The 18386-nt window shown below is 40.2% G+C and overlaps 1 protein-coding gene across 2 annotated transcripts in view; it reads right to left on the bottom strand.

Moving 5' to 3' along the window:
• mlxip (MLX interacting protein) overlaps window positions 1-18386 on the bottom strand; it is a 49388-nt gene that overhangs the window by 15720 nt on the left and 15282 nt on the right. Inside the window, exons 2-7 of one of the 2 annotated variants that reach the window (XM_082966304.1) lie at window positions 6241-6347; window positions 5679-5764; window positions 5108-5197; window positions 4803-4844; window positions 3977-4148; window positions 3728-3817 (exon numbers count right to left, since the gene is read on the bottom strand). In XM_082966304.1, the coding sequence (XP_082822430.1) occupies window positions 3728-3817; window positions 3977-4148; window positions 4803-4844; window positions 5108-5197; window positions 5679-5764; window positions 6241-6347 (587 nt within the window). Of the gene's footprint in view, window positions 1-3727; window positions 3818-3976; window positions 4218-4802; window positions 4845-5107; window positions 5198-5678; window positions 5765-6240; window positions 6348-18386 lie in introns of both variants that reach the window. The other variant, XM_014161332.3, reaches the window with a different exon arrangement.

Below are 18386 nucleotides of genomic sequence, written 5' to 3'. Positions count from 1 at the left end.
GGTGTTCCCAAGAACACTAAGGTAACCTGCCTAAATGACTACCTACCCGTAGCACTCACGTCTGTAGCCAAGTAGTACTTTGAAAGACTGGTCACGGCTCATTATCCCAGAAACCCTAGACCCACTCCAATTTGCATACCGCCCAAACAGATCCACAGACGATGCAATCTTTATTGCACTCCACACTGCCCTTTCCCACCTGGACAAAAGGAACACCGATGTGAGAACGCTACTCATTGACTAAAGCTCAGCGTTCAACACCATAGTGTCCTCAAAGCTCATCACTAAGCTCAGGACCCTGGGACTAAACACCTCCCTGTGCAACTGGATCCTGGACTTCCTGATGGGCCACTCTCAGGTGGTAAAGGTAGGTAACAACACATCCGCCACACAGGGGTGCGTGCTCAGTCCCCTCCTGTACTCCCTACTCACTCATGACTGCACGGCCAGGCACAACTCCAACACCATCATTAAGTTTGCAGATGACAACAGTGGTAGGCGTGATCACCGACAACAACCAAACAACCCATAGGGAGGTCAGAGACCTGGCCGTGTGGTGCCAGGACAACAACCTCTCCCTCAACGTGATCAAGACAAAGGAGATGATTGTAGACTACAGGAAAAAGAGGACCGAGTACGCCCCCATTTTCATTGACAGGGCTGTAGTGGAGCAGGTTGAGAGCTTCAAGTTCCTTGGTGTCCACATCACCAACAAACTAACAAGGTTCAAGCACACCAAGACAGTCGTGAAAAGGGCACAACCAAAACCTATTCCCCCTCTGGAGACTGAAAAGATTTGGCATGGGTCCTCAGATCCTTAAAAGGTTCTACAGCTGCACCATTGAGAGCATCCTGACTGGTTGCATCACTGCCTGGTATGGCAATTGCTCGGCCTACAGAGGGTAGTGCGTACGGCCAAGTACATCACTGGGACCAAGCTTCCTGCCATCTAGGACCTCTACACCAGCCGGTGTCAGAGGAAGGCCCTAAGAATTTTCAAAGACTCCAGCCACCCTATTCATACTGTTCTCTCTGCTACCGCACAGCAAGCTGTACCGGAGCGCCAAGTCTGGGTCCAAGAGGCTTCTTAACAGCTTCTACCCCCAAGCCATAAGACTCCTGAACATCTAATCAAATGGCTACCCAGACTATTTGCATTGCCCCGTCTCCTCTTTTACACTGCTGCTACTCTCTGTTCTTATCATCTATGCATAGTCACTTTAATAACTCTACCTACATGTACATATTACCTCAACTAACCGGTGCCCCCGCACATTGAGACTGTACCGGTACCCCCGTGTATAGACTCGCTATTGTTATTTTACTGCTGTTCTTTAATAACTTGTTACTTTTACTTCTTATTCTTACAATTTTTTTATGAAAGAAAAGTAACTGCATTGTTGGTTAGGGGCTTGTAAGTAAGCATTTCACTGTAAGGTCTACAGCCGTTGTATTCGGCGCATGTGACTAATACAATTTGATTTGATTTACTCGCATAAAAACAGTGGATGGAAACGTGGATAGTGTTGCTATAAATCCATGAATACAAAAGTGATGAAAGCATAACCGCCGTTCCTTGATCTGACCTATACAGTGGGGGAAAAAAGTATTTGATCCCCTGCTGATTTTGTACGTTTGCCCACTGACGAAGAAATGATCAGTCTATAATTTTAATGGTAGGTTTATTTGAACAGTGAGAGACAGAATAACAAAAAAATCCTAAAAAACGCATGTCAAAAATGTTATAAATTGATTTGCATTTTAATGAGGGGAATAAGTATTTGACCCCTCTGCAAAACATGACTTAGTACTTGGTGGCAAAACCCTTGTTGGCAATCACAGAGGTCAGACGTTTCTTGTAGTTGGCCACCAGGTTTGCACACATCTCAGGAGGGATTTTGTCCCACTCCTCTTTGCAGATCTTCTCCAAGTCATTAAGGTTTCGAGGCTGACGTTTGGCAACTCGAACCTTCAGCTCCCTCCACAGATTTTCTATGGGATTAAGGTCTGGAGACTGGCTAGGCCACTCCAGGACCTTAATGTGCTTCTTCTTGAGCCACTCCTTTGTTGCCTTGGCTGTGTGTTTTGGGTCATTGTCATGCTGGAATACCCATCCACGACCCATTTTCAATGCCCTGGCTGAGGGAAGGAGGTTCTCACCCAAGATTTGACGGTACATGGCCCTGTCCATCGTCCCTTTGATGCGGTGAAGTTGTCCTGTCCCCTTAGCAGAAAAACACCCCCAAAGCATAATGCTTCCACCTCCATGTTTGACTGTGGGGATGGTATTCTTGGGGTCATTGGCAGCATTCCTCCTACTCCAAACACGGCGAGTTGAGTTGATGCCAAAGAGCTCCATTTTGGTCTCATCTGATCACAACACTTTCACCCAGTTGTCCTCTGAATCATTCAGATGTTCATTGGCAAACTTCAGACGGGCATGTATATGTGCTTTCTTGACCTTGCGGGCGCTGCAGGATTTCAGTCCTTCACGGCGTAGTGTGTTACCAATTGTTTTCTTGGTGACTATGGTCCCAGGTGCCTTGAGATCATTGACAAGATCCTCCCGTGTACTTCTGGGCTGATTCCTCACCGTTCTCATGATCATTGCAACTCCACGAGGTGAGATCTTGTATGGAGCCCCAGGCCGAGGGAGATTGACAGTTCTTTTGTGTTTCTTCCATTTGCGAATAATCGCACCAACTGTTGTCACCTTCTCACCAAGCTGCTTGGCGATGGTCTTGTAGCCCATTCCTGCATTGTGTAGGTCTACAATCTTGTCCCTGACATCCTTGGAGAGCTCTTTGGTCTTGGCCATGGTGGAGGGTTTGGAATCTGATTGATTGATTGCTTCTGTGGACAGGTGTCTTTTATACAGGTAACAAACTGAGATTAGGAGCACTCCCTTTAAGAGTGTGCTCCTAATCTCAGCTTGTTACCTGTATAAAAGACACCTGGGAACCAGAAATCTTTCTGATTGAGAGGGGGTCAAATACTTATTTCCCTCATTAAAATACAAATCAATTTATAACATTTTTGACATGATTTTTCTGGACTTTTTTGTTGTTATTCTGTCTCTCACTGTTCAAATAAACCTACCATTAAAATTATAGACTGATCATTTCTTTGTCAGTGGGCAAACGTACAAAATCAGCAGGGGATCAAATACTTTTTTCCCTCACTGTAGATATTATTTAATTATAAATCGGATTATTTGACATGGGGGAGATGTGGGAAGCTCAAAGGCTAGCTTGCTTGCTTTTTTTAGCAAGCAAGCTGCTAGCGGAGTAGCCTACAGCCGGCACAAAACGAGGTAATGTAAAACACTAAACTTTCATTACATGTAGCTATTAATCAAATATGCAGGTGTTTCTCTTAGAAATGAGCTAACACTGGTGATGATGTTCTATTTCATTTCTAGTCGATCTACAACACCATATGAATCATGACCTTTCCTGGTCAGGTGATATGAGCAGAATTGCAAATTAAAAAGTCAAGCTATTCGGGGGTCTAGGAACACATGGATGGGGGAGGGTATCATTTTACCAAAAGGTGCACGTTGCCCCCCCAAAAAAATATGACTTCACCCAAGCGAACACACAGTAAATGATGGAGTGATCTGTGGATCGGCCTTAACATGGTGCTCCGAGGTCCTGTTAAAGTTTGTGCACTGTGCAAGTGACATTATTTTGGAGTTTGTCGCTGTGGTAGAGTGCATTGTCATTACCTTGCAATGGCTCAAAGGAGTCCATAAAGTCCAGGTTGGGCTGTAGGGGGATGAGTCCAGGCTGGATCATGTCTGCGTTCCCTGCATGAGCTATGGGGAACAGGTGGACACGGATGGGGTGTGAAAAAAAAGTTGTTGAAAAGCAAATCGATTTTTCCAATAGATCTGGTTGAAGGAAGGCTTGGGTGGATCTGAGTAAATAGAAACAGGCTTGGTGTATGGAATGGGATGTTGGTGGCGGGCCCTCACCTATCTCTCTCGGATTGGGCCAGGCCATGGGCTGGTGGGAGGCCAGCGTGGAGAAGAGTGTGTCAGAAAACTCTGACATCAGCACGTCCATGTCAAAGAGTGGGTCCATCTCCATGGGGACAGGTGACTCACGGCTTTTGCGAGCAACTCGGCGCACGGCCATTTCCTCATCCTGACAAAGGGACACACGGAATGTGTCTGGAAAGATCTCCCCAAACAGCAAAAACTGCTCCTCTGGCCCCTTAGGGTGTTCAAAATGCAACAAGCCAGCCAGTCAGTTACACAAAAAACATGCAGTGCACATACTGTACAAACCATATCAAATCATAGAACTAATCTATTTAACAGTTATGAAACATGCAGACTACATACTTAAATTGATTAAATTCAGCCTCTTCAATAAAACACATGCCTCATAACAATCCAAATACAGACCAAGCAGTGTTTGTTTGCACAATTGAAGTAGGGGGGGTGTAACTTGTAACATGTCAAAGTAATAGGAATGTGGATCTGTGTTTGTGTTTTTACTTTGATTTTGTTGTTTTTCAAAATTTCTGTTTTCACATTTCTTAAGGACTCTTGGAAGACTAGCCCTTGGTGGGCTAAAAGAGATCCTAATAGCATAAATCAAATCAACATAGCCTATAGCTTTCCTACCCACGTGTAGTATATGTATTCTTTGTGCATTAATGGCCTATTCTTTATTTTATTCTTTGTCATTTTCACAGATGTCAGATGTAGTGATTATTTGGGTGTTACCCTTAGTTTTTCACTCGCGCTACTTTATTACCTAATTTGAATTGAGGCAGCACACAAGAAGGCATACCTTGAGAAGGCTTGAGAGATCGTCATCCTTGTGCTTCTGTAACTGTGACAAATTGGAAAATCAATGTTATGTGGCAGATTCATATAATGACATAAAATTATAACATGGAGTAGAGCATAGTAAATGTAATACATTCATCAACTGGTTGCCTCACCATCCAGTTAAAGCAACTGACAAGAACCTAATATAGGCCTAATGCTGCTCAGTCATGAACATTAGCCAACTTTGTTTAATTGGTACTTTAATAAATGTTATTATTTTTATTTAAAGGCACAATCTGGCAATAACAATATCCATTACCCTACCCTTTTCTTGAAATATGTCCTCCACTTGTGATACTCTCGAATTACAATTTCAATTCTTCTTTTCCAATATTTCCCCTCTGTGGCTATTGCCTATGGAAGACAAAGGGAGAGGGAGAAAATAATGTGGGGATTGGTTTAAGTGGTAAACAGTAAGGAGAGGAGAGAGACAGAGTGGAACAGAGGAGAGGAAAAAAAATCTTATGATAGATTATGAAGAGGGACATGCAAAGGAGCTAAACGATACATACGGGATAAAAAAAGTGGTCACAGAGAAGAGTTTGGTTAATAGGGTGGAGCAGTGGTATGGTAGTGCTGCATATTATTTTCTGTGATTTTGTTATTGCCGGGGCGGCAGGTAGCCTAGTGGTTAGAGTGTTGGGCCAGTAACCGAAAGGTTGCTAGATCGATTCCCCGAGCTGACAATGTCAAAATGTAATACTGCCCTGAACAAGGTAGTTAACCCACTGTTCCTAGGCAGTCATTGTAAATAAGAATTTGTTCTTAACTGACTTGCCTAGTTAAATAAAGGTTAAATAAAAAAAATATCCCCCAATCCACTGCCCTTTCTTACCTCTGCCGGACGATGGTCCTCTATGTCCATGGTACCATCCAGAGGAGTGACAAAATGGCAGACAGGGTTGTCTCGCTTCTCCACATCTGTAGAGTAGAACACATGCAAGAGCTACCAGTTGAGCAAAAATAACACACCACCTATACTGACATAGTAGTGAATAACTGTACTGTACACTCACATTTTTTCATTTGCTCACATTGTACATAGACTTATTTTTCTACTGTATTATTGACTGTATGTTTGTTTTACTCCATGTGTAACTCTGTGTTGTTATATGTGTCGAACTGCTTTGCTCTATCTTGGCCAGGTCGCAGTTGTAAATGAGAACTTGTTCTCAATTTGCCTACCTGGTTAAATAAAGGTGAAAATAAAAATAAAAAAGACTATACTTCTCAATCATAAGGGGATTCAAGTGCCATTCAGTGGCTCTGCAGACCCAACCCTGGAGCAATCGTTAAATCAAATATTTCTTTCAGCCAAGTTAAACCTGGCATTTATACTATGTTACAACAGTGAGATTGCTGTTTTTAGTGAGAGACAATAGAATATGAAGCATTACATTGCATGTACCAGGCCCTCCAGATAGCGTTGTTGAGCCGAATCTTGTCTCTCCACAGCAGCTTTAGGCCTTTGAAGTTCTTCCATTTTGGTGACACTAACTTGCCGCTGAAAAGGCAGAAGATAACACAAGCCTCTTAATGACCTACTCAAGCGGGAGAGGTGCAGATTGGCAAAATGAAGAGGTGATTTTAACAGTTAGGTAACCTCAAACTGATCAGGTTCCTGGGGTCGGCAGGTAACCTAGCAGTTAAGAGCGTTGGGCCAGTAACCAAAAGGTGGCTGGTTCGAATCCCTGAGCCAACAAGGTGGAAAAATGTATCGTTCTGCCCTTGACCAAGGCAGTTAACCGCCAACAACAACCGCTCCCCGGGCACTGATGACGTGGATGTCGATTAAGGCAGCCCCCCCCCCCCCCCCCCCCCCCAGCATGCAGAGCGGTTGGGTTAAATGTGGAAGACACATTTTGGTTGAAAGCATTCATTCAGTTGTGCAACTGACTAGGTATCCCCGTTCCTTTTTCCCCTTTTCCTAGAACAATTGTGGAAGTCACCCCTGATTTCAGACAGCTCAACACTATGCTAAGTGAAGGCTACAGGGATGCCTTGACAGTAGACACATCATTTTGATGACCTTGATTCAAACAATATTTAGCGTATTTAAATTACTTTCAATATACATGTTTTGTATATGATTATTTTTTATAACATATTTTAGGAAATACACTTGGTAAGTATTGGCATGTATTTGAAAATCTTAAAATACGGTGCATTTTTATATACAAATAAATACTCCCATGCATTTGAAACCAGGTCTGTTTGTTATTTCATAAAATGTATTTAGAATAAGTATTTTAATAGGAAATTATTTGAAAATACTTCCAATAGAAGTAGTTGAAGAGTTGGTCCACATGATTTGAACATACAAAAAATACACAGAAAAAAAGTAGGCCTATTTAAAGAACAAATAATCAAATACACATGTATTTGAACCCAGGTCTGAACATAACACCTACATCCATAAAGGGACTAAAGCGTTGTTCACACTGGCAGTTAGAATGTTTTTTGCATATCCGATTCTGATCTTTTTCCTGCAGTCTGAACTGCCAAAATATCTATGGAATTGGATACTTCAAGACACATTTCAAACCACATTCATAGGGGGATTTGAAATCAGATACAAAATCAGATTCATGGCCATGCGACTTGTGTCTGAACAGTTGAATCTGATTTATTTGCCCTCGTGTTTTTTAGACTGTTATTTGGCATATCTTGTTGCTTGCTAGTTACTCTGTTGACAGATTGGCAAGAACATGTGGTAGCTAAATAGCAATTGTTAATTGTTTACAATGAACTTAGTGAATGTGTGCTAGCAAACTAAACTAGTTGACTGTTGTGGTTATCCAAAAATAACTTATTTTGAAAGTTGGATCATCTTATCTTTTGAAGCTTTAAAAAAGTGTTTTTACACTACGATTTCGAACATTCAAAGCAACTGGGAAACTTCCATGGCAGGCATTGTTGTCACCTTAGCTTGCTACACAACAACAACTTCTGAGTGAGAGGAAGCACGAGCACCACCCCCAAATCAGCTGCCACAGAACACACACCCGCCATTACCGTGACAACTAGCGTAGCCATGTCAGCAAATGACTACAGTCAACACACAAATCCGATTTGGTCACTGGCTGTTTGGACAAACAAAACTGATTTGAGCATTAAGGCCTGCAGTGTGAACAAGGCTTAAGTAGGCCACCGTTGACAGTGACAATAGTGAGAGGCAGAGAGCTTAGGTGAGGCAATGACAAAGCAGTGGAGGTATTAGCATGTCCTATATATCAAGAACAACTTGTATCTCAAAAGGATCTAACAGTATTTTCACATTAGGCCTATATGATCTGTTGTCTTTGACTGTAATGAAGGAAATCTGCGCCATAGAATGACATGATGCTTAAACTTAATAAATCATAGCATATGCCAAGAGGGACTACCTAACCCCAAATGAGGGATCAAATAGATCCCTTTCGGTGTTTGCAAACATTACCGCACGAGGGGACGCGTGCAAGTTGGTGGCAGAACAAGGGTGAGCTCTCATAGAATGCCAGCAAAAAAAATACTCCATTTACATGTTGCATATGGGTGCATTTCACACTACTTCTGGATTATAATTGGATTTTAATGCTCGTATGAATGTCCTGCTTAATATAATGTTTGTGTCATAATTACAAATCAACTGCATTATACTTTATCTTTTTAAACACTTAAACTTCAACCAGTAAAATGGTTCTTTGGCTAGTTTTGCTACAGCCTATATCAATGAGCGTTAGCATTCTAGCTAACAACTGCTGCATCCAAAAAAGTTATTTTTGCAAAGACCAAACATAATCTAAGCGACTGTTCAAGTAAGATTTTTTGTAAATATTCTAAGTGTATGAGAACCGCAACAAGTTTTTTTGTTTACAAGTAATAGAAACTTAAAATCTAGGCTGTGTTGAATAGGCGCAGATGGTGATGGCTTTCTTACTCCAAGAGTCGCACGCATCTATGCGTGACGTCAGTGTATTGTGTACTGCAAAAGGGTCTATACTGTTCTACTTCAAGCAACCACAACGTTATTATGGCCGTGTCCACATAAAACTTTTAGCAGACGATAGCACACTGCCTAGTAATATAATCTGTTTACTGTAAGTAATGGGCAGTTCATAGGGCTGAGGCGAACCAAGGAAGACAAACTATCAACAGGACAAGAAAAACAAGAAACCGGACATTCAATTTGAAGGACACGTTGTTAATGGCCAGTGTTTAGCTAGCCTAACCTATATCAAATGACCCAATGGGCATAGACTCAAACTACAGGGCCTTCAGAAAGTATTCACACCCCTTGTCATTTTCCACATTTTGTTGTGTTAACTCCCAAATTTAAAATAGATTAAATTGAGATTTGTCATCACTGGCCTACACACAATACCCCATAATGTCAAAGTGGAATTATGTTTTTACAAATTAATAAAAAATAAAAAGCTGAAATGTCTTGAGTCAATAAGTATTCAACCCCTTTGTTATGGCAAGTCTAAATAAGTTCAGGAGTAAAAATGTGCTTAGTAAGTTACATGGACTCACTCTGTGTGCAATAATAGTGTTTAACATGATTTTTGAATGACTACCTCATGTCTGTAACCTACACAGGTCCTGGTCAGTCCCTGGATGGGAGACCAGATGCTGCTGGAAGTGGTGTTGGAGGGCCAGTACGAGGCACTCTTTCCTCTGGTCTAAAAAATATCCCAATGCCCCAGGGTACTGCCCTGTGTAAGGTGCCGTCTTTAGGATGGGACATTAAACGGGTGTCCTGACTCTGAGGTCATTAAAGATCCCATGGCACTTATTGTAAGTCTAGGGGTGTTAACCCCGGTGTCCTGGCTAAATTCCCAATCTGGCCCTCAAACCATCACGGTCACCTAATAATCCCCAGTTTACAATTGGCTCATTCATCCCCCTCCTCTACCCTGTAAGTATTCCCCAGGTCGTTGCTGTAAATGAGAACGTGTTCTCAGTCAACTTACCTGGTAAAATAAAGGATAAATAAAATAAAAAAAACACATACAGATAATAAGGTCCCTCAGTCAAGCAGTGAATTTCAAACACAGATTCAACCACATAGACCAGGGAGGTTTTCCAATGCCTCGCAAAGGGCAACTATTGGTAGATTAAAAAAAATAATAAAAAAAAACAGACTTTGAATATCTCTTTGAGCATGGTGAAGTTATTAATTACACTTTGGACGGTGTATCAATACACCCAGTCAGTACAAAGATACAGGTGTCCTTCCTAAGTTTCCGAAGAGGAAGGAAACCGCTCAAGGACTTCACCATGAGGCCAATGGTGACTTTAATACAGTTAGAGTGATAGGAGAAAACCGAGGATGGATCAACAAACATTGTAGTTACTCCATAATACTAACCTAACTGACAGAGTGAAAAGAATGAAGCCTGTACAGAATACAAATATTCCAAAACATGTATCCTGTTTGCAACAGGGCACTAAAGTAATACTGCAAAAAATTTGGCAAAGTGATTCACTTTTTGTCCTGAATACAAAGTGTTATGCTGGGGGCATATCCAATACAACATTATTGAGTACCACTCTCTATATTTTCAAGCATAGTGGTGAATGCATCATGTTATGGCTATGCTTGTAATCGTTAAGGACTGGAGAGTTTTTCGAGGTAGAAAAAAACCTGTAATGGAGCTAAACACAGGCAAAATCCTAGAGGAAAACCTGGTTCAGTCTGCTTTCCACCAGACACTGGGAGATGAATTCACCTTTCAGCAGGACAACCTTAAACACAAGGCCAAATCTACACTGGAGTTCCTTAGTGGCTGCATTACAGTTTTGACTTAAATCTACTTGAAAATATATGGCAAGACTTGAAAATGGTTGTCTACCAATGATCAACAAACCAATTTGACAGAGCTTGAAGAGTTTTGAAAAGAATAATGGGGAAATTATGCACAATCCAGGTGTGGAAAGCTCTTAGAGACTAACCCAGAAAGACTCTCAGGTGTAATCGCTGCCAAAAGGTGCTTCTACAAAATATTGACTCAGGGGTTTGAATACTTAAGTAAATGAGATATATTTCTGTATTTCATTTTCAATAAATTTGACAACATTTTTAAAAACATGTTTTCACTTTGTCATTGTGGGTTGTTGTGTGTAGATGGGTGAGAATAAAAAAATATTGAATCCATTTTGAATTCAGGCTGTATCACAACAAAATGTGTAATAAGTCAAGGGGTATGAATACTTTATGAAGGTGCTGTATATATTTTGCATAGAAATAACAACTTAATTTGTTCTGCCCCCTGACTGGTGAACAAACAATCAGTGGGTTAAGGACATGTCTTTCCACTGAAGCCAAGATGATGGAGCGGGTGATTCTCACGTAATTGTCATTTTTAAAAGGAGCTCTTTGGATTTCTTGAGAATACATTGACTACCACATTTTCATTTGGAGCAAAAATAGTAAGTTCTAACATCATTATAAATGTTGATTCCAAAGAGTTTAGTTAATGTTTATGTATTTTATAACATTTTTCACAACTGATTGAAATTTCACATAATCACAACACAAAATATCGAGAAAAGAAGAAAAAGTGATGATTTTCCATGTTTATATATATATATATATATATATATATATATATATATATACACATACATACATACATACATACATACATACATACATACATACATATACACATACACACACACATATACACCACAGAGCAAATCTAAGCTAGATATACAGTTGAAGTAGGAAGTTCACATACACTTTAGCGAATTACATTTAAACTCAGTTTTTCACAATTCCTGACATTTAATCCTAGTAAAACGTCCCTGTTTTAGGTCAGTTAGGATCACCACTTAATTTTAAAAACGTGAAATGTTAGAATAATAGTAGAGAGAATGATTTATTTCAGCTTTTATTTCTTTCATCACATTCCCAGTGGGTCAGAAGTTTACATACACTCAATTAGTATTTGGTAGCATTGCCTTTAAATTGTTTAACTTGAGTCAAACGTTTCGGGTAGCCTTCCACAAGCTTCCCGCAATAAGTTGGGTGAATTTTGGCCCATTCCTCCTGACAGAGCTGGTGTAACTGAGTCAGGTTTGTTGGCCTCCTTGCTCGCACACACTTTTTCAGTTCTGCTCACAAATTTTCTATAGGATTGAGGTCAGGGCTTTGTGATGGCCACTCCAATACCATGACTTTGTTGTCCTTAAGCCATTTTGCCACAACTTTGGAAGTATGCTTGGGGTCATTGTCCAATTGGAAGATCCATTTGCGACCAAGCTTTAACTTCCTGACTGATGTCTTGAGATGTTGCTTCAATATATCCACAGAATTTCCCTCCCTCATGATGCCATCTATTTTTTGAAGTGCACCAGTCCCTTCTGCAGCAAAGCACCCCCACAACATGATGCCGCCACCCCCGTTCTTCATGGTTGGGATAGTGTTCAACTTACAAGTCTCCCCCTTTTTCCTCCAAACATAACAATGGTCTTTATGGCCAAACAGTTCTGGTCTGATGAAACAAAAATAGAAGACATTTCTCCAAAAAGTACGATCTTTGTCCCCATGTGCAGTTGCAAACCGTAGTCTGGCTTTTTGGTTTCATGGCGGTTTTGGAGCAGGGGCTGCTTCCTTGCTGAGCGGCTTTTCAGGTTATGTCGAAATAGGTCTTGTTTTACTGTGGATATAGATACTTTTGTACCTGTTTCCTCCAGCATCTTCACAGGATCCTTTGCTGCTGTTCTGGGATTGATTTGCACTTTTCGCACCAGAGTACGTTCATCTCTAGGAGACAGAACGCATCTCCTTCCTGAGTGGTATGACAGCTGCGTGGTCCAATGGTGTTTATACTTGCTTACTATTGTTTGTACAGATGAACGTGGTACCTTCAGGCATTTGGAAATTGCTCCCAAGGATGAACCAGACATGTGGAGGTCTACAATCTTTTTTTCTGAGGTCTTGGCTGATTTCTTTAGATTTTCCCATGATGTCAAGCAAAGAGGCACTGAGTTTGAAGGTAGGCCTTGAAATACATCCACAGGTACCCCTCCAATTGACTCAAATGATGTCAATTAGCTTATCAGAAGCTTCTAAAGCTATGACATGATTTTCTGGAATTTTCCAAGCTGTTTAAAAGGCGCAGTCAACTTAGTGTATGCTAACTTCTGACCCACTGGAATTGTGATACAGTGAATTATAAGTGAAATAATTTGTCTGTAAACAATTTGTGGAAGAATTACTTGTGTCATGCACAAAGTAGATGTCCTACCGATTGCCAAAACTATAGTTTGTTAACAAGAAATTTGTGGAGTGGTTGAAAAACGAGTTTTAATGACTCCAACCTAAGTGTATGTAAACTTCCAACTTCAACTGTAGTAATGAACAAATGACTTATTCGTAAACAAATGTTATTTTGAAGATCTCATTACCGAAAAACAAAGATCTGAATCATGACATTTGTGATAAGTAATATAACGTAAATTATCTTAACACATTTTGCTGGATAACTACCACAATGTAACTCCTAGTGTTTACCTGTACTATTGCAACCTACATTAGATAAACAATTAAACAATGAATTGACAATTATTTAAAGTGTTTCAGTAATGATAAGCAGGTTGCGGAAATGAGAATGAATATTTCGGTAATAAGCATTACTTTTTGACCAAGAAGTTTTAAAAACATAACGAGTATGCAATTAGCTTTTACCTATGAACCGTAAAAGGGTCAATAAAGAATTGTTCTGAAATATGAGGAATGGGGTATGAGCTTCAAGTAAAATGAATTAGAGGTCGACCGATTATGATTTTTCGCCGCCGATACCGATTATTGGCGGGCCGATTAATCGGCCGATCTTTTTATTTTTATTTATTTGTAATAATGACAATTACAACAATACTGAATGAACACTTATTTTAACTTAATATAATACATCAATAAAATCTATTTATCCTCAAATAAATAAAGAAACATGTTCAATTTGGTTTAAATAATGCAAAAACAAAGTGTTGGAGAAGAAAGTAAAAGTGCAATATGTGCCATGTAAAAAAGCTAACGTTTAAGTTCCTTGCTCAGAACATGAGAAAGCTGGTGGTTCCTTTTAACATGAGTCTTCAATATTCCCAGGTGAGATGTTTTAGGTTGTAGTTATTATAGGAATTATAGGACTATTTCTCTCTATATGATTTGTATTTCATATACCTTTGACTATTGGATGTTCTTATAGGCACTTTAGTATTGCCAGTGTAACAGTATAGCTTCCATCCCTCTCCTCAACAACAGCCACCTTCGAAGCATCGTTACCCATGTAGAGCAAGGGGAAACAACTACTCCAAGTCTCAGAGCGAGTGACGTTTGAAACGCTATTAGCGCGCACCCGGCTAACTAGCTAGCCATTTCACATCGGTTACACCAGCCTCATCTTGGGAGTTGACAGGCTTGAAGTCATAAACAGCGCAATGCATTGCGAAGGGCTGCTGGCAAAACGAACGAAAGTGCTATTTTGAATGAATGCTTACGAGCCTGCTGTTGCCTACCATCGCTCAGTCAGACTGCTCTATAAAATCATAGACTTAATTATAACACACAGAAATACGAGCCTTAGTCTTCCCTGTGGCTCAGTTGGTAGAGCATGGTGTTTGCAACGCCACATGGTGTGTGCAATACCAGGGTTGTGGGTTCGATTCCCACGGGGGGCACGTACAACATTTTTTTTTTGAAATGCATGAAATGAAATGTATAAAAAGTATGCATTCACTAATGTAAGTCGCTCTGGATAAGAGCGTCTGCTAAATGACTAAAATGTAAAAATTAATATGGTCGAATCCGGAAACTATCATCTCGAAAAACGTTATTCCTGTTACATTGCACAACCTTCAATGTTATGTCATAATTACGTAGAATTCTGGCAAATTAGTTCGCAACGAGCCTGGCGGCCCAAACTGTTGCATATACCCTGACTGCGTGCAATGAACGCAAAATGACACAATTTCACCTGGTTAATATTGCCTGCTAACCTGGATTTATTTTACTAAATATGCAGGTTTAAAAATATATACTTCTGTGTATTGACTTTAAGAAAGGCATTGATGTTTATGGTTAGGTACAGTCGTGCAACGATTGTGCTTTTTTCGCCAATGCGCTTTTGTTAAATCATCCCCCGTTTGGCGAAGTCGGTTGTCTTTGTTAGGAAGAAATAGTCTTCACAGTTCGCAACGAGCCAGCCGGCCCAAACTGCTGCATATACCCTGACTCTGTTTGCAAGAGAAGTGACACATTTTCCCTAGTTAAAAGAAATTCATGTTAGCAGGCAATATTAACTAAATATGGAGGTTTAAAAATATATACTTGTGTATTGATTTTAAGAAAGGCATTGATGTTTATGGTTGGAGCAATGTCTACCTAAGCGATTATATGCAACGCAGGACAGGCTAGATAAACTAGTAATATCATCAACCATGTGTAGTTAACCTCTTGGGGCTAGGTGGGACGCTAGCGTGCCACCCGTGGTGCACTCCATCAACAGCAGGTGCATTTCAAGAGCGGCAAATTTGAATCCAAATAAATGTCAAAATTCAAATTTTTCAAAAATACAACTATGTTACACCATTTGAAAGATAAACATCTCCTTAATCTAACCACGTTTTACGATTTCAAAAAGGTTTTACGGCGAAAGCATAAATTTAGAGTATGTTAGGACAGTACATTTACAAGAGTTGTGTGTAATGTTTTGTCAAGTCAAAGACAGGGTCACCAAAACCATAAAACCAGCTAAAATGATGCACTAACCTTTTACAATCTCCATCAGATGACACTCCTAGGACATTATGTTAGACAATGCATGCATTTTTAGTTCTATCAAGTTGATATTTATATCCAAAAACAGCGTTTTACTATGGCATTGATGTTGAGGAAATCGTTTCCCTCCAATAACCGGCAGTCAAGTCAGCGTCACAAATTAAATAATTAAAATTAGAAAACATTGGTAAAATATTATATTGTCATTTAAAGAATTATAGATTTACATCTTTTGAACGCAATCAACTTGCCAGATTTAAAAATAACCTTACTGGGAAATCACACTTTGCAATAATCTGAGCACTGCGCCCGGAAAAATACGCGTTGCGATACAGACTAGACGTCATGTTGGGGAGATCTAAAATCGAAAATACTATGTAAATAATCCATTACCTTTGATTCTCTTCATCAGATGTCACTTCCAGGTATCACAGGTCCATAACGAATGTAGTTTTGTTCAAAAAAGCTCATCATTTATGTCCAAAAATCTCCGTCTCGTTAGCACATGATGTAAGCCAGCCGGACTTCTCGTCATGAACGAGGGGAAAAAATATATTTCCGTTCGTTCAAACATGTCAAACGTTGTATAGCATAAATCATTAGGGCCTTTTTTAACCAGAACATGAATAATATTCAAGGTGGACGAATGCATACTCTTTTATAACGTATTGGAACGAGGGTACCCAACATGAACTAGCGCGCCAGGTGTCTAATGGGACATCAACGTTCCATGGCTCTTGTTCGGTCAGATCTCCCTCCAGAAGACTCAAAACACTTTGTAAAGGCTGGTGACATCTAGTGGAAGCAATAGGAAGTGCCAAAATATTCCTAAACCCCTGTGTTTTTCAATGGGATAGGTTTAAAAAGTCAATACAACACATCAGGTATCCACTTCCTGTCAGAAAATGTCTCAGGGTTTTGCCTGCCAAATGAGTTCTGTTATACTCACAGACACCATTCAAACAGTTTTGGAAACTTTAGAGTGTTTTCTATCCATATATAATAAGTATATGCATATTCTAGTTACTGGGTAGGATTAGTAACCAGATTAAATCGGGTACATTTTTTTTATCCAGACGTGCAAATGCTGCCCCCTAGACCCAACAGGTTAACTTCTCTAGGGCCGGCGGGACGAAATCGTCCCACCTACGTAACAGCCAGTGGAATCCTGTGGCGCGTTATTCAAATACCTTAGAAATGCTATTACTTCAATTTCTCAAACACATGACTATTTTACACCATTTTAAAGACAAGACTCTCGTTAATCTAACCACACTGTCCGATTTCAAAAAGGCTTTACAACGAAAGCAAAACATTAGATTATGTCAGCAGAGTACCCAGCCAGAAATAATCAGACACCCATTTTTCAAGCTAGCATATAATGTCACAAAAACCCAGAAGACAGCTAAATGCAGCACTAACCTTTGATGATCTTCATCAGATGACACACCTAGGACATTATGTTATACAATACATGCATGTTTTGTTCAATCAAGTTCATATTTATATCAAAAACCAGCTTTTTACATTAGCATGTGACGTTCAGAACTAGCATACCCCCCGCAAACTTCCGGTGAATTTACTAAATTACTCACGATAAACGTTCACAAAAAGCATAACAATTATTTTAAGAATTATAGATACAGAACTCCTCTATGCACTCGATATGTCCGATTTTAAAATAGCTTTTCGGTGAAAGCACATTTTGCAATATTCTAAGTAGATAGCCCGGCATCACAGGGCTAGCTATTTAGACACCCAGCAAGTTTAGCACTCACCAAAGTCAGATTTACTATAAGAAAAATGTTATTACCTTTGGTGTTCTTCGTCAGAATGCACTCCCAGGACTTCTACTTCAATAACAAATGTTGGTTTGGTCCCAAAAATCCATTGTTATATCCAAATAGCGTGGTTTTGTTCGTGCGTTCAAGACACTATCCGAAAGGGTAAAGAAGGGTGACAAAAAAATTCTAAATATTCCATTACCGTACTTCGAAGCATGTCAACCGCTGTTTAAAATCCATTTTTATGCCATTTTTCTCGTAAAAAAGCGATAATATTCCGACCGGGAATCTGCATTTAGGTAAACAGACGAAAGAAAATAAAGCATGGGGTCGACTCGGGCACGCGCCTAAGCCCATTGTCCTCTGATCGGCCACTTGCCAAAAGCGTAAATGTGTTTCAGCCTGGGGCTGCCTCAATATCGTTCAGCTTTTTCCCGGGCTCTGAGAGCCTATGGGAGCCGTAGGAAGTGTCACGTTACAGCAAAGATCCTCAGTCTTCAATAAAAAGAGCCAAGATGAACAACAACTTGTCAGACAGGCCACTTCCTGTACGGAATCTTCTCAGGTTTTTGCCTGCCATATGAGTTCTGTTATACTCACAGACACCATTCAAACAGTTTTAGAAACTTTAGGGTGTTTTCTATCCAAAGCCAATAATTATATGCATATTCTAGTTACTGGGCAGGAGTAGTAACCAGATTAAATCGGGTACGTTTTTTATCCGGCCGTGTCAATACTGCCCCCTACCCCCAACAGGTTAACTAGTGATTATGATTGATTGATTGGTTTTTATAAGTTTAATGCTAGCTAGCAACTTACCTTGGCTTGTTACTGCATTCGCGTAACAGGCAGGCTCCTCGTGGAGTGCAATGTAAAGCAGGTGGTTAGAGCGTTGGACTAGTTAACCGTAAGGTTGCAAGATTGAATCCCTGTGCTGACAAGGTAAAAATCTGTCGTTCTGCCCCTGAACAAGGCAGTTAACCCACCGTTCCTA

Source organism: Salmo salar, chromosome 20 (genome assembly GCF_965601325.2).
Source record: "Salmo salar chromosome 20, fSalSal1, whole genome shotgun sequence".
In the NCBI taxonomy this organism is placed as follows: Eukaryota; Metazoa; Chordata; class Actinopteri; order Salmoniformes; family Salmonidae; genus Salmo; species Salmo salar.
The sequence above is the reverse complement of the archived record's forward strand: the minus strand, read 5'-3'. Positions and strand labels throughout refer to the sequence as shown.